This window comes from Copadichromis virginalis, linkage group LG3 (genome assembly GCF_057382275.1).
Source record: "Copadichromis virginalis isolate Kocher_CV1m ecotype Utaka linkage group LG3, C_Virginalis_male_GT1.1, whole genome shotgun sequence".
NCBI lineage: Eukaryota > Metazoa > Chordata > Actinopteri > Cichliformes > Cichlidae > Copadichromis > Copadichromis virginalis.
In genome coordinates this window covers 8,116,677-8,130,770 of record NC_140620.1, presented here as the reverse complement: position 1 = coordinate 8,130,770, position 14,094 = coordinate 8,116,677, and the positions used below count along the sequence as shown (strand labels likewise).

The 14,094-nt window shown below is 40.1% G+C and overlaps 1 protein-coding gene across 1 annotated transcript; it reads right to left on the bottom strand.

Annotated features, from left to right (window-relative positions):
• Positions 1-9,081: 9,081 nt before the first annotated feature.
• On the bottom strand, positions 9,082-13,813 carry LOC146712564 (zinc finger BED domain-containing protein 4-like). The gene is made up of 8 exons (XM_085436653.1): positions 13,731-13,813; positions 13,515-13,644; positions 13,257-13,390; positions 12,952-13,114; positions 12,219-12,529; positions 11,515-12,112; positions 11,101-11,319; positions 9,082-9,152 (listed from the first exon to the last, which is right to left on the bottom strand). Exons 1-8 carry the CDS (start codon positions 13,800-13,802, stop codon positions 9,082-9,084), a joined length of 1,698 nt encoding a protein of 565 aa, XP_085292779.1. The 5' UTR covers positions 13,803-13,813.
• Between the last annotated feature and the right edge of the window lie 281 nt (positions 13,814-14,094).

Below are 14,094 nucleotides of genomic sequence, written 5' to 3'. Positions count from 1 at the left end.
GCATTTTGAATAATTTTAAAAAGTTTAAATTTGTTCAGTATTGAACGGCAGAAATGAGGTTTTCATTTCGGAAGAATGTAAAAGGGAAAAAACAGCGGCCGACAGCGCTGTAAGCAACAGTAGACTTGTGCGTAACAAGCAAGCGAATAATGAAGAAAGCGAAACTGTTCTTGAAGTACAGAGAGAGAGAGGGAGAGAGAGAGAGAGAGGGAGGGAGAGAGAGAGAGGGGGAGAGAGAGAGGGAGAGAGAGAGCTGTACATCGTGGTGGAAGCAAAACAGTAAAAGTCAGAGTGAATCATGACGATGTTTATGTGAAGCATTTGGATCTTCTTTTGCTGCTGGTTCGGTCAATATTGTTTGGAGAGACATCAAACTAACAGCTTTAGAATCAGCGCATAAAGGGCGTGAACACAAAGCGCCGACCCGCCCACAGATCAGAATCAGCGAGCTGTCGGCTTTCAGCCCCGACTGTGAGAAAGGCGACATCTAACTGATTCTGATCCGCGGGTCGCGCTGTGTGTTTAAGTCTTTGTGCAGAATCCCTGTACCTGCTCTCATTTACTGTTTGGTGGTTGTTGAAATTTTGTGAGATGTCACCAGAGATTCTGGCATTTCGGACAAAATAAATTTATATTAAAAAATCGATTCAGGATTTTAATGAATTGATTTTACGTTATCCAAGCCAGAATCGATTTTAATCGATGAATCGATTATAAAAACCCACCCCTAACTGAGAGCATCCTCACTGGATGCATCGCCACCTGAATGACAACAGCACCGCCTACAACTGCAAAGCTCACCAAAGAGTAGTGCGGTGTGCTGAACGGATAATTGGAGGTGAGCTTCCCTCCCTCCAGGACATCTACAGGTCGACATTCCTATAATTGTCGATTTCGACACTATGCACTCCATACTGTACATAAATGTCATTTGTTTTGCACATTTCCAACTGCTGACCTCCGTATATTTTCTTTTTATTTAATTTTATATATATGTATACACACACACACACACACACACGTAGATATACATATTTAGAATACATATTCAGTAATGCACATACACTCTTATATTTGTACATGCATTTATCCATTCTTACATTTTTCTTTGTTCTTATGTTTTTTTATTTTGCACACCTGCTGCTTGTGAAGCTTGCACACAAGAATTTCACTCTCATGTGCTGTTCCAGTGTACCAGTAATGGGATGTGACAATAAAAGTGATTCGATTTGATTAGAAGTTTAAAGATGGTCTGTCTTTCGAGCTTTGAGAGTTCCTAGTGCATACATCTGACACGTTTTCTTTTGATTTTCTTTATTGATTGTCTGACCGACCTCGTCAGGTACCCTTCATGTCCCTGTTGGAGCTAAAAAGAGGTCAGGCTAGCTTTCCTGCTTGTCAATGCAAATGAACATGTGTAGACCTTCAGTGTGCTCACAGACATGCTCCAGTGTGAGGGGAGTTCATTGATCAAGTCTGCACCTGGAGAAAAAGTGTCTCCTCTTTATTACACTGTGACTTGTAAGAGCCATACTTTTACATTCTTATATCTGTTGCTGTCTGTGAAGTAAATATACAAAGCAGTTCACGATGCAGTTTAAAGTAACCTGTGTAAGAGTGACTTTGTTGTCTGGCTTCTGAAGATGGTCCAGTTTATACAATACAGATTCGTTAGATTAGCTCTTTTAGTATTTAATGTTTTAATTTATTTTCATGGATTTATTTAATTAAAAAGGAGAGACTTTAGAGAAATCCGCCCTGTCAAAAGTTGGCTATCAATCCAGTCCATATGCTCTGGCACAGGCTCCGCCCACTGATCACCCGGCAGTGCATGAACCTGACTTTTACTTTCATCTTTCTGCACATTCACAGTTGCAGCTCATGTTTGTACTGCAGGTTATCAGAAATGACCATTAATGCTGAAGCAAAGAAGATGTGACAATGACCGATAGTGAAACTGAGACACTTCCCAGAGAAGTGGATACGAGGAAACAAGCTTGATTTACTCAGTTCAGGATTCTGGTCAGACCAGAGACACAAAAATAAAAACAAAGTGTTAAAAATGACCACCACAGGTCAGGTGACATTTTTTGTTTTTTTTTAACGAAGCAGTTTATAAATAGTACTCTGTGTTTATTTATTTAAATGTATGTTTGTAAACTGAAAATATTGTGAATGAATGAAATATGAAACAAGCAAAACATGCACATGGTTTATCTGTGCAACCCCCTCAGCTGGGTTTCTGGACACTGGAAACCCAACAACTGTACTGTGCCATTATGACCCATGAACCAGCCAACCTCTACCAAGTGGTGCTTTCTACTGTCAGGTGACTTTTTGTCTGTATCATATGTACTTAGTTTGATTTCTTTCTTTTTTTACAAACTCTGAACTTTGAAGTAGACTTTTACCTAAAGTGTTGCTGTCACTGCTAATGTCTGTATAAGAAATAGGTGGTGGGTTGCAAACCTGTCTTAAAACACAGTTACCAAAGAATCACCCGCACCAACAAACTGCCTTACAGACAGGAAGCTGACTCTAACAGTTTATTGCTTCATCATTTTATTTCAGTGATGTTCAGAACATTATGATTTTTTACATACGTGCATTACTTATGCCTCATAAACAGTTTTGTATTCATATAAACATGACTGATTAATGTGTACCTCAGTAAAGTTCGGGTCATTTACATATTTAATTGATTTATAATATATATATATCGGGTCGGGTCAGTGTGGGAAATATATCTTTAGTCATAGTTTTTAATGATAAACATAAAGTATATAAAACAAGTTATTACAAGTATCAGTGAGGCTCTGATGAAACAGCTTCAGTGGGCTTTCAGGAAGTGAAAGAGGGGAAACCAGAATTACATTTCCCTTCTGAGAAATGAGAAGCTGAAGCTTCCTGTGTGATGCTCGCTCTCCCTGCTTGTGTGTGATAAATTTTCACCAGAGTTCAAGAAGAGTGACATGTTTCAGGTCCCTGCTGCACTGAAATGTTGATTCGGATCACTCGGAGAAGTCACGCTCAGTGGTGACATCAAAAGCAACACGGTCATTCTGCCCAACCTGGTGGCTCATCTCCATGGAAACGACATTTGTGTTTCCTGTGAACAGAGTGAACGCATCAGTGCCCTGTACGATGAAACACGTCCAACATACCCAGAGTGTCTTTAGGTTACTTGGATTCACTTCACCCCAACAATGGTAATTAGCACTCACATAAAACTGGTTATTAATACAGCTGGTTATCAACTTAGGTATGAGTGTGAGGAAAGTGAGGAAGGTTTTACTTTCTTTGTCTCATAACACCTGATTGTCTTGTTGTTTCTTGACAATATACTAAACAGACCCACATACAGACACACACACTAAAACATAGGCTCTTAATGCCAAAGACCATAAACAACAAAAACCTTAAACAGAAACAAGACACACAAGTGACGGGTAAACAGGAGGACAAGTGAGGAAACAGGTGCTCAAACAAAAGACAACTGAAAACTGGTGTTAGACATACTCATATTCCATGTTCATGTTATGTGTGTAATATGTTCATATTCATGTTCCAATTCAGGGTCTGCATCCTTCAAGGCCGCATTTGAAGGCCAATTACGTCACTGCGACACGACGAGGGCCACCTTGAAGGCTGCTCCAAATGCATCCTTCATTTCAATTTGAAGGATGGGTCAGGTGTATCCTTCGTGGCCCAACATATCCCAGAATTTATAGCACAGTGTGGGTGTTTTTTGGGAAATTCTTTCCGAATAAAATGACGAAGAGTAAACTTTTAAAAGTAAGTACTGAATATGATGTCACTTATTTATGTGCAAATGTTTAATAATAAAGAACATTAAAACATTACTGTTGGCCACATGTTATGTGACATTAGTGATGTTTGTACTTTCAGCATCAGCTTGGTTTCAAAGCCTTTACTTTAAAATATATACGTTCAATATTCGACCTTAATCTTACAGAGAATGTGATGACTTTTTTAACTGTTTATATGCTTTATATATTCTGAGCTAAGTTGATCTATAGTGTTACATCATATTCTATAAGGATGTTATGTGTTTGTAGACTTTCTGCCCAGTTTGACCCATTTAGCAGAAGTCAGCCTGTTTAAGGCTCTGATATCTATTCTGTGTGACTTAAAGCAGTTATGACAGGGTCTGATTTTCTCACCCAATAAAGGAATATTTCATATATCAGTCTACTCTTCATTCTATCAGACACAGCTTGTACATTTTCCTTTTACACTTATATGTAAGCATTGAGACAAATGTAGTAATGCCAACATATTAAACAAACAATATTTGTCTCTTATATATAATACAAATCGTGGCAGGATCAGCCTGATATTATTTGTATCCCACTTAGGGATGGGTATCGAAAGAACCGGTTCTCACTGCTTCAATTCCTTGGAATTGTTTGCCATTTTTGCGTTAGCAAAGGAAGCAGAAAGACGGCACCGCAGGAAACTATTCTTCGGTGAAAGAAAACGAGGACAGAATAAATGTCCCGGTAAGTAATATTAAGTTTGTTGAGTTCAGTAAACTTCGGTGAAATTAGAATCCCAAGGAAAAAATAACACTTAAAGAATTATTGCAGCCCTCGAATATTTCAGACAGTATGCTACTGAGGGCAGCTAGCATAAGAGTTATGAGTTATAAGATGTAATCTAAGTCGTAACATTGCTGTATGGAGCTGCAGATTTGGTTGCAGGTTAACATAGCTGGACTGGCCATCGGGCATACCGGGCATATCCCCAGTGACTTATTTTTTATTTTTTTTTTGTAATTGCATGAACAATGAGAGGTGGTGGATTGGCCAGATGCAGGTCGATGTGTAAAAATAACTCAGTTGTTTGGTGGTGGCTATGGCGGGGCTTCCACAGAGGCAACAGGTGGATGAGGGAAGGGGAGGCAGGAGGAGGAGAGACCCGAAGCGGCCGCTGGTCCGAGTGTCAGGTGAACTGAACTTCAGGCAAGAAGTTATGACCTGCAGTCTCTCTGGGTCACATATGAACCAAGTTTAGGTGGAGTTTATTTTCATTGTGCTGACTTTTTACAGTCAGTTGCAATAACTCATAGCTACTGCGTGAGCTAGCATGACGGAGTTTTTATACAGCTGGGTGGTGCTATGATGTTACTGATAGTGAACTTTATTTTATTCATAAAGTTAGTTAGTAGAGTTGCCAACGGCTCCTTAAAAAATGGAATGGTCCCTCATTCAGAGAAAATATTACACGTTTGGTATTGAGCTGAGAAGAGACGCAGTTTGTCCCGAACTTTAGCTAGAATGGAAAAAGACACAAAGCTGGATTTATTCTGTCTTTATGCTGCACAGCTGCCTCTTCTTCTCTCATTCTCTCCCCACCCTCTCCTGTTGCTACTTCAATCATGAAACTGGATTGAAACCAGGATCCTTTTCTAAGTAGCTGACAGCTGGTAACTGTGCAGGGGCGGGTCTAGCAAAGTGTTGCCAGGGGGCCAGGTAGGACATTAACAGGGAGAGGGGGGCACAAAGAAATACTTTTCTTTCTTATTCTCATTTAAAATATCTAGCTTTTATTAAATAATTATCTAAATCTTACAACCAAAGTTTTTATCTGACGTAAAATGTATAGAAATCATACATATACCAACAAGACTGTACATCACTGTCACAACAGCGTTTGTTTTCAGTCAAAGTCTTTATGGCTTTACTACCTGGTGGGCCGGTCTGTAGTGAAAATGCCCAATTTTTTGTCCCAGTCCAGCCCTGCAGGTTAATACTAGCAGTGTCACCATGCCAGCTGACTGTATTTCATCATCAGCCAGTGTTGTTCTTTATCAATATTACCAAAGTTTACCATAAGGCAGCATAGAAAGTATTTACTTGCTTTCAGGTTTTATTCAAATGTTAGTCTTTTCAGTTGTTTCTCCACTTTTTTCCTGTTTCAAAATCAAACACCAGTTTGTGAGAAGATTATCTTCTTTTTTTAACAGGCAGATAAAGTTTTACATTGGCTAATTTGTCAATTGTTTGTTACAAATGTTCGTATTTTAATTTTCAAAAATGTTTTTGCCCAAAACATATGTGCACTACATGTCAGTAAAAACACTATGCAAATATTGCTGTCCTTGAATGCTGAGTAAACACTGACAAAGCACTGATTGTATCTCTTGTACTTTATCAACGCAGTATCTAAAAACTTTGCACCGTAGTGGTTAAAATCTCATTCTAATAAGAGTTAAAAGCGCATTCGGTTATTAGGTTTATAGGATTATTGAATTATAGTTAACGCTTGGTAGACTTTTAGAATTTAATTTAAAATTCTTTTTTTTAACATTACATCTGCCACCCTTCTCCAAATCTGTGCCCCTACCTGCCCCCCCCCCAACAAACATTTTCTAGACACGCCACTGTGTGTACTCAAATGGAGTTTGCTGTAGCCTCGTACATGAGAATATCACCAGGTAATGCATTTTTATACATTTTACAAGTAAACAGCAACAAGACTGACAGAGTGTGTTTGACGTAACCTCACAAAGGTCACAGATGAAAGATTTGGTGTTTATTTGCTGGTTTGTCGGTAGCAGCTCCTAAAAAGCAAGTTTGCCACACATCTGTTCAACAACGCCAGTTAATCTGGAACACCGCCCTGCCCTTTTCCTCCCTGTACAGCAAGCAGCAGGCGCACCCCGCAAACGGAGGGCGCCTTTACTACCCTCAAATGGGCGATAGAAAACCGATCGGTGCCCAACCCATCCCCAAAATGTGCTGGCATGACGTAGCATCAGTATGAGACACTTCTTTGCCAAAGCCATGATGCCGCCCATATCAAAAACTGCTACTCCCAATGATTAACATGCTTTTAAACGGTTAAGACTTGTAACAAGTTTTCTTGTTTAAACACGCAAACACACAGAGGAACAGAGCGGGTTCTTACCGAGTCCGAGGAGCAAGAACGTCAGCAACATCTTCGTCCTCATAAAAAGCTGAGCCGCTCTGGACTCACACGCAAAGACTGACCCGTGAACGAACGAACTCCAGTTTTCACCCCTGCATTCACGCGAATTCTGGACCGTCAGAATAAAAGCTCGTTTGACCACAAACTGTATGTCTTCATACAGTTTGGACTGAATGGGGCTGAGGCACGGGCACAGTCTCTGACGTCCGCATTCTTTCCTCACTACTGCACAGGTAGAGACCTGTGCAGGTAAAGACATTACGAAACACTCGTCCAGACACCCAGTTCACTAGTTTTCACTGAATTTTTGATGCTACCGCTTCTAATTATTACTAGGGAAATAAGACCCTGTCATTATTATTATTATTATACTGTGGATAAAGACCATCACATACTCTCCAGTCATGCAGGGGCGGATATATATGTATATATAAAGCCATGCTTTGTTTTAAATACTGTCGTCACTGGTTTTTTCAAGCGTTTTCTAAGGACATCGCGAAAACAGTAAAGAAGGGGGAAATAAAGCCACCTGTTTCCTATCGGTGGTGTACCATGTCAACCAATTAATCATAGATTGCATAGTTAGTGTGTTGTGTAGTCATTTTGTTTTGTGTGTCAGTGAGGGCACTGATGAATGTCATAAAGGCACATTTGCAATGCAAACACTGTCACTAAGTAGAAAACCAGCGGAGTGATACACCTCCTGTTGTCAGGCCTACAGGTTTATCCCTGTGCTGTTCTCCTCTGTCTTGTGGTGGACTAACAATTTTTTTTTACTGGGACACATCATTTGTGGGACATCTTATTGTGACAGCTGACTGTTCTCTTATGTTAGTTTTATTAATATTTTTAAATGGTTGTACAAAATTTAAAAATCGGCAGGTGTATTAGCTGCATTTTTACATAAATAGTTGAATATGCTTACAAATGTTTTCAAAATGTTTTCAAGTGTACAATTTATATTTGCATTTCAAGTTATAAAAATAATTTCCTCAACATGTCTGTTGTTTGACAGTAAAAAAAATACTAGGATTACTAGGAAGTTATTTGAGTGATTTCAGATCAGTAATATTAAAACAGTATGTCAATGAAAAAACAGCTAAATTCAGACAGTGAGGTTGAGCTGAAAAAAATGATACCAAGCAAGGCAGGAAAAAAAATGGCACAATTTGAAGGTGAAACACAAATGTAAAATCAAAAGGAGTCAAAAATGGCCAGTTATATTTCTGCATTATATTGCCTGAAAAAAATTGGGCTAACTGCGCAGTGTTGCCTTGAGGCAACGAATGAAAATTAACAGTTTTACTGTATAAATAAATTTAAAAAGTAGAACAAACAATCAAATATGCTTCTTAACATATTCATGCACATACAAGTATTTTTTAATATACATTTATTTCACTATAAACATGTAAAATAGTGATCTTTATCTTGCCTCCTAATGGAGATGTCCCTCATGTAGTGCAGCTTGCAGAAAGGGGTCCTCCCCCCCAAAATGACAGTCACACCACCTTCAACTCATCATTTTATTGGAAATAAATTTTCCAATAAAATAAATTCCACACTTTGACTTGGCCACTGGTTTTTCTGAGCCATTCGGAGGTGGACTTGCTGCTGTGTTTCCTGCTTTCTGAGTGCTTTGACCTTCAGACCTGATGGTCAGACATTGTCCTTGTGGATTTTCTGATGCAGAGCAAGTCTCCCTTGTCCAACCAGTGAGTGTAGAGTGGAAGTCTGAGTCACCCACGAGGAACACAGACGTGTTTAAACAGCCAGGCTGGTGGACTTAAAGGTTCAGTAAGGTTTGTAGTTATGGGAGTTGTGGAGCTAACCTCCTGACAGATGAACAAAGATTGTCTCCACACCGTGATCATGAAGGAGATGTAATCAATATTTGTGCTGGACTCATCCCTTTGCAGGTTTCTACAAACAAACCAGTGTAGTTTCAGTGCTCCATTAATTTTTCCACAACAAAGTCAAACACAGACAAGTGTCGGAGGATGCACTCTGAATCTATGACCAAGCAGGAGAAAGTCGCTGGGTGAGAGTGGGCAGACGGTTGTGACTGAACTGTTTTAGGTACTGCAGCTGATTATCTGGCACAAACAAGGAGACGAGGCCTGAGCTCTACAACCTCAATGTTGGCTGACGACCTGGTGATGATGATGGTGGAGGACGGGCGTGAACAGGTGTGACTGCTGCATCAGGACACACAAAAAGTCTTTGAGAGTTTTTAAAGATTACTTCAGCCACAGTTACTAAAACAGAGCTCTGAGAAAACCATGTGTCTGTATTTTGTTAATGTTTACCTGAGAAAACCAAACACGGTCTGACATTAATGACCAACAGAGGCTACTGATATTTTTTCAAATTTTGGTTTTAAAAACTTGCCAGCCTGTGAGTGTATCACTGTCACAGAATGGTGACCTATTCAGGGGCACCTCTGCTGTCATAGCCCTCCCCTGTGCTCGCATCACCAAACAAACAAGGAAGTCATATTTAGATGTTAGAATGTAACTTCCTGTTTCTGCTTGTTGGACAGTCCACAGTGTTTCCTTTTTAGATAGCAAAATATAAACAAGTCCTTTTATAACTGTGTCTTTGAGTCAGGGGGGGAAATGTTCATATTCAAATACTGAGTACACAGAGAGAGTGTGTTAGTACAGATGGCTATTTACTGCAGAGCTGTCTGCATGAACACCAGAGAAGAACCAGATGTAAATTTCAAAACAGATGTACTGTGTGAGTACATGTACCCATGTACTCACACATTTCAGTTCATCTGCTAAAACGGTGTGGGCAGTAATGTAATAATATAATATTTAATAATTTTATAATCTAATTAATAATCTGTGTTATATCATATACTTTTAACCTCCTAAGACCTGAACTCTTCCACAGCATGCATTTTTAATTTCTCTTTGATATACGGGCATATTGGGGCCCGGTGAATGTAAAACCATAAAAAACAATATTATGGTCAGGGTCCAGGAGAGATCCTCAGTGATGTTGACTCCAAGGACTTTGTAGCTGTTGACCCTTTCGACCTTGACACTCTTTATGTGGATGGGCTGGTGTTCTCTGACTGGTCGTTTCCGGTAGTCCACTATCATCTCTCTAGTTTTGCTGATTTTGAGAGTCAGGTTATTTTCCAGACTGAATGTTTAGGATCATTATCCTCCTGCATTCACTAAAACTGAAAGACTGTTTGCTAACTTCAGTGAGAACTCTGACGTTTCTAAAGTGAAATTTATTTGTATAAAAGAAAGGGTTAAAAGTTGAGGTGAGTGGTAAATAAAAGGGTTAAACACACAGTGTCGCTCTCAAACCGCTCCTCTTCCTGGAGTGAAGCACAGCCTGATAACCCTCCCTTTTCTTCCTGCTCTTAAACACAGCACCTCCTCTCTGTCAATGTGTTTCCTCATTCCCTTCCCTTCGGATCTGCCCATTGAACATGTGTAACGGAGTTAAAAATACATATGAAAAACATGCACTTACCTGTTCTTAATTATCATTTTAAGTGTGAATTTTATCTTTTTTTTTATTGTATTTTATTTTGAAAACCCAGAAACCGGATCTCACTCTAACGTTTAGAAGCTGCTAAGGCTTCCGCTCCTCACAGCGCGCGTTTGCACTGTGAGGGTAAGTCCTGTAATTAAAGCCTCTGGCTAGTGATGGGCAGATGAAGCTTCATGAAGCACTGGAGCTTTTCATCCAATTGGTTCACCCCAACGCGAAGCTTCATGAAGCTTCATTTGCTCTAGTAGGACACCTACTGGACGTAAAAATAATAGCTGGCATGAATTTGAAGAGTGTGGCATTTTGCACACAGCCTGTAAATGTCAACAACAAAAGGAGTGTGTAAAACATCTATATTGTAGTCATGGCAGTATACTGTGTATATTTATACTGGCAGTATGGAAAATGATCATTTGGAAATGCCTAAGATGGAAATGATCATTTACTGTGAGGTGAGGTGTGGACAGTGGTTGTGCTTTTGTAACATTGAGGCAAGGACAGTGATTAGTGTTTAGGGGACACATCATTGGTTTTTATTTAAAAACAACAGTTTCTCCACTGTGGCAGGTCGTAGGCGATTTCTTTTTTTGGACAATATTTCCCCTGCCTTTGAAAACACTCGCTCACAGGGCACAGATGAGGCAGGGGTACACAGGTATGTCAGTGCTAACTTATATAAGTGAGGGTAGACATATTTCTGTCTCTCCCAGTATTTAAGGGGGTCCTCCAGCCTTCCAATATTTGGCTCCATCAGGTACCGTTGGACCTCAATATTTGCGTCTGCTGTCACATTTTGTGTCTGTGTCTGCCTGACACTCTCATCCAGGCGACGCCACAGGTTGTTACCTAAACAAAAAGGAGAGTCTTATGAGATACTATCAATTCAATTTTCAATTCAATGTTATTTCTATAGTGCCAAATAATAACAACAGTCGCCTCAAGGCGCTTTATATTGTACAGTAGATCATACAATAATAGATACAGTGGAAAACCCAATATTCACTTTATATAAATGCAACTAAAATGCAATAACAATGGTACCGTGGGAAACAGCCTCAACAGATTGTGACGTTGATGGCTGTGGTGGTGGTGCGGAGGAAGAGGTGGTGGAGGCCCTCATTACGGAAGCACATTCTGCTTTCAGTCTTTTTTCTGCTTCGCTAGCTCTTGCAGGGCTGAGAAACCCGAGTTTTCTGAACCTTGGGTCCAGCAGTGTCACAAGGAACATAATGCTCATGGTCTGTATTTTATCTAGCTTCTCTCTCAATAGCATCCTCAGCTTCTGAGCCAGAGAAGATCCAATGGATGGTGGTTTTTCCATTTGTTCATTGAGGCAATGATCCAGCATAGTGAGCAAAGGTATGACCTTTGACCCAGGCACCCTTTTTTCCTGAGAGAGCTCAGTGGTTGCATCGTTAAATGGTGCTAGGACAACCAGACACTCTGAAATTATACCAAAATCCTCAGATGACAGAGGTGGGATGTCTGTTGTGAGACTTGCCAAAGCAGCACCCACTGGCTCCCTTTGCTCGAAAAGTCTTTGCAGCATATTGTAAGTGCTGTTCCAGCGGGTTTCCACCTCCTGTAGTAGTTTGTGTTGAGGCTTCCTTAGTTGTTCCTGCACGACTGAAAGCTTCTCCTTACAAAATACAATTTAAAAAAGCATACATTAGATTGTCAAGGGAGCAGAACTATACACATAAGTAGAATTAAAGAAACTGTAATTAAGCCACTTAAGAACTTACCTTTGCAGAGGTACTGCTCCTGAAATATCCCACGATCCTCCTGGACTTGGCTCGGATGTCAGAGAGCTCAGGGGTCTGGTCAAGGGCCTTCTTCACCACTAAGTTCAGGGTGTGAGCTATGCATATGGCATGTTTAAGTCTTAGCTCCCTTGCACAAGCCCCCATGTTGGCAGCCCCATCTGTTACTAGGCATGTGACTTTGTCAGTAATTGCCCATTCTGCCATGAGTGAGCCTTTCACCTGTGCAATGTTTTCTGCAGTGTGTGCATTAGGAAAATATTGCACTCCTAAAACAACGGTGTTTATCAAATCAAATCAAATCACTTTTATTGTCACATCACATGTGCAGGCACACTGGCACAGCACATGCGAGTGAAATTCTTGTGTGCGAGCCCCACAAGCAACAGAGATGTGCAAAACACAAACGAGCAAAATACAAGAATGGCTAATCTGAAACTAATAAATATATGTACAATATATAATAGTGTATGCATTTCTGGATGTGTATACTAAATATTTTCCTACGTGTGTGTGTGTGTGTGTGTGTGTGTGTGTGTGTGTGTGTGTGTGTGTGTGTGTGTGTGTGTATACACATTTTTACAAATTAAATAGTAAAAAAAAAATAATAAATAAAATATATAAAAATATACAGAGTTGAATATGTGCAAAACAAGTGGCATTTATATACAGTGTGGAGTGCATAATGTTGAAACTATAAATGTGCCGTTTAATGTGCTGGACTCATCAACAAAATGGCAGGTGACTGCAAGATAGGCCTCTGTGTTGATGGAGGTCCACATATCTGATGTCAGACTCACAGCTGCTGCCTTCTCAATGCTGGCCTTAGCTTTCTCCTTTATCTCCTGGTACCTGGCCTCCACCATGACTTTCAGGGCCTAAAGGAAAGTAAAACATTTTGTTCACAAGTACGACGTGGCTGTGAAGCAGTGTGTAGTGTAGCTACACACTGAGGCTTTGAGCCTCAGTCCTGCCTGTTCACATTTAACTCTGTAGAAACTAAATGTTCACTGCTTTTACGTCCTTTTTAGTGGGGAGAACATAACTAGGATTTAATGATTTAACAAATCTTTTGAATCCTTTGTCCTCCACAATGCTAAATGGCTGGGAGTCCTCAATCACCATGCTAACCAGGTCTTCATCTATTTGAGATTGTTTTTATTGTCTTTCCTCAGGAGAACAAAGCACAAATATAAATATCACTCACGTCACTTATTGCATTGTATGATATTGTTATATCATTTAGTAACATTACAGCATGCTATATTATCATTGCATTTGATGGCTCACCTGGTCTTGCTCCACAATCGGTGTTCCCCTTATTCTCATGCAAAGCTCTGTAGTGCCTAAGCATGGATGAGGTGTTGTTGTTATATCCCAGCTCCCTGGCACATAGCAAACACTTCACCTTGTACAAAAGTACAGACAGCTTAACATAGGTTTTATTGCACCATCAGTATTATGAAAATACATCTTCTGTGGAAATTTACATACCTTGTTGGGAGATATAAGATCAAAATGTTCCCACACAGGGGAGGACATCCTCCTCTTCTTAGCTGGCTCCATTCTCTCCTGACTTTCTCTACTCACTCTCCTAAACCTCCAAACTCTATCCAAACTGTCTCTAACTCTCTCCAAACTGTCTCCAACTCTCTCCAAACTGTCTCCAAACTGTCTCCAACTCTCTCCAAACTGTCTCCAAACTGTCTCCAACTCTCTCCAAACTGTCTCCAACTCTCTCCAAACTGTCTCCAACTCTCTCCAAACTGTCTCCAAACTGTCTCCAACTCTCTCCAAACTGTCTCCAACTCTCTCCAAACTGTCTCCAAACTGTCTCCAAACTGTCTCAAACTCTCTC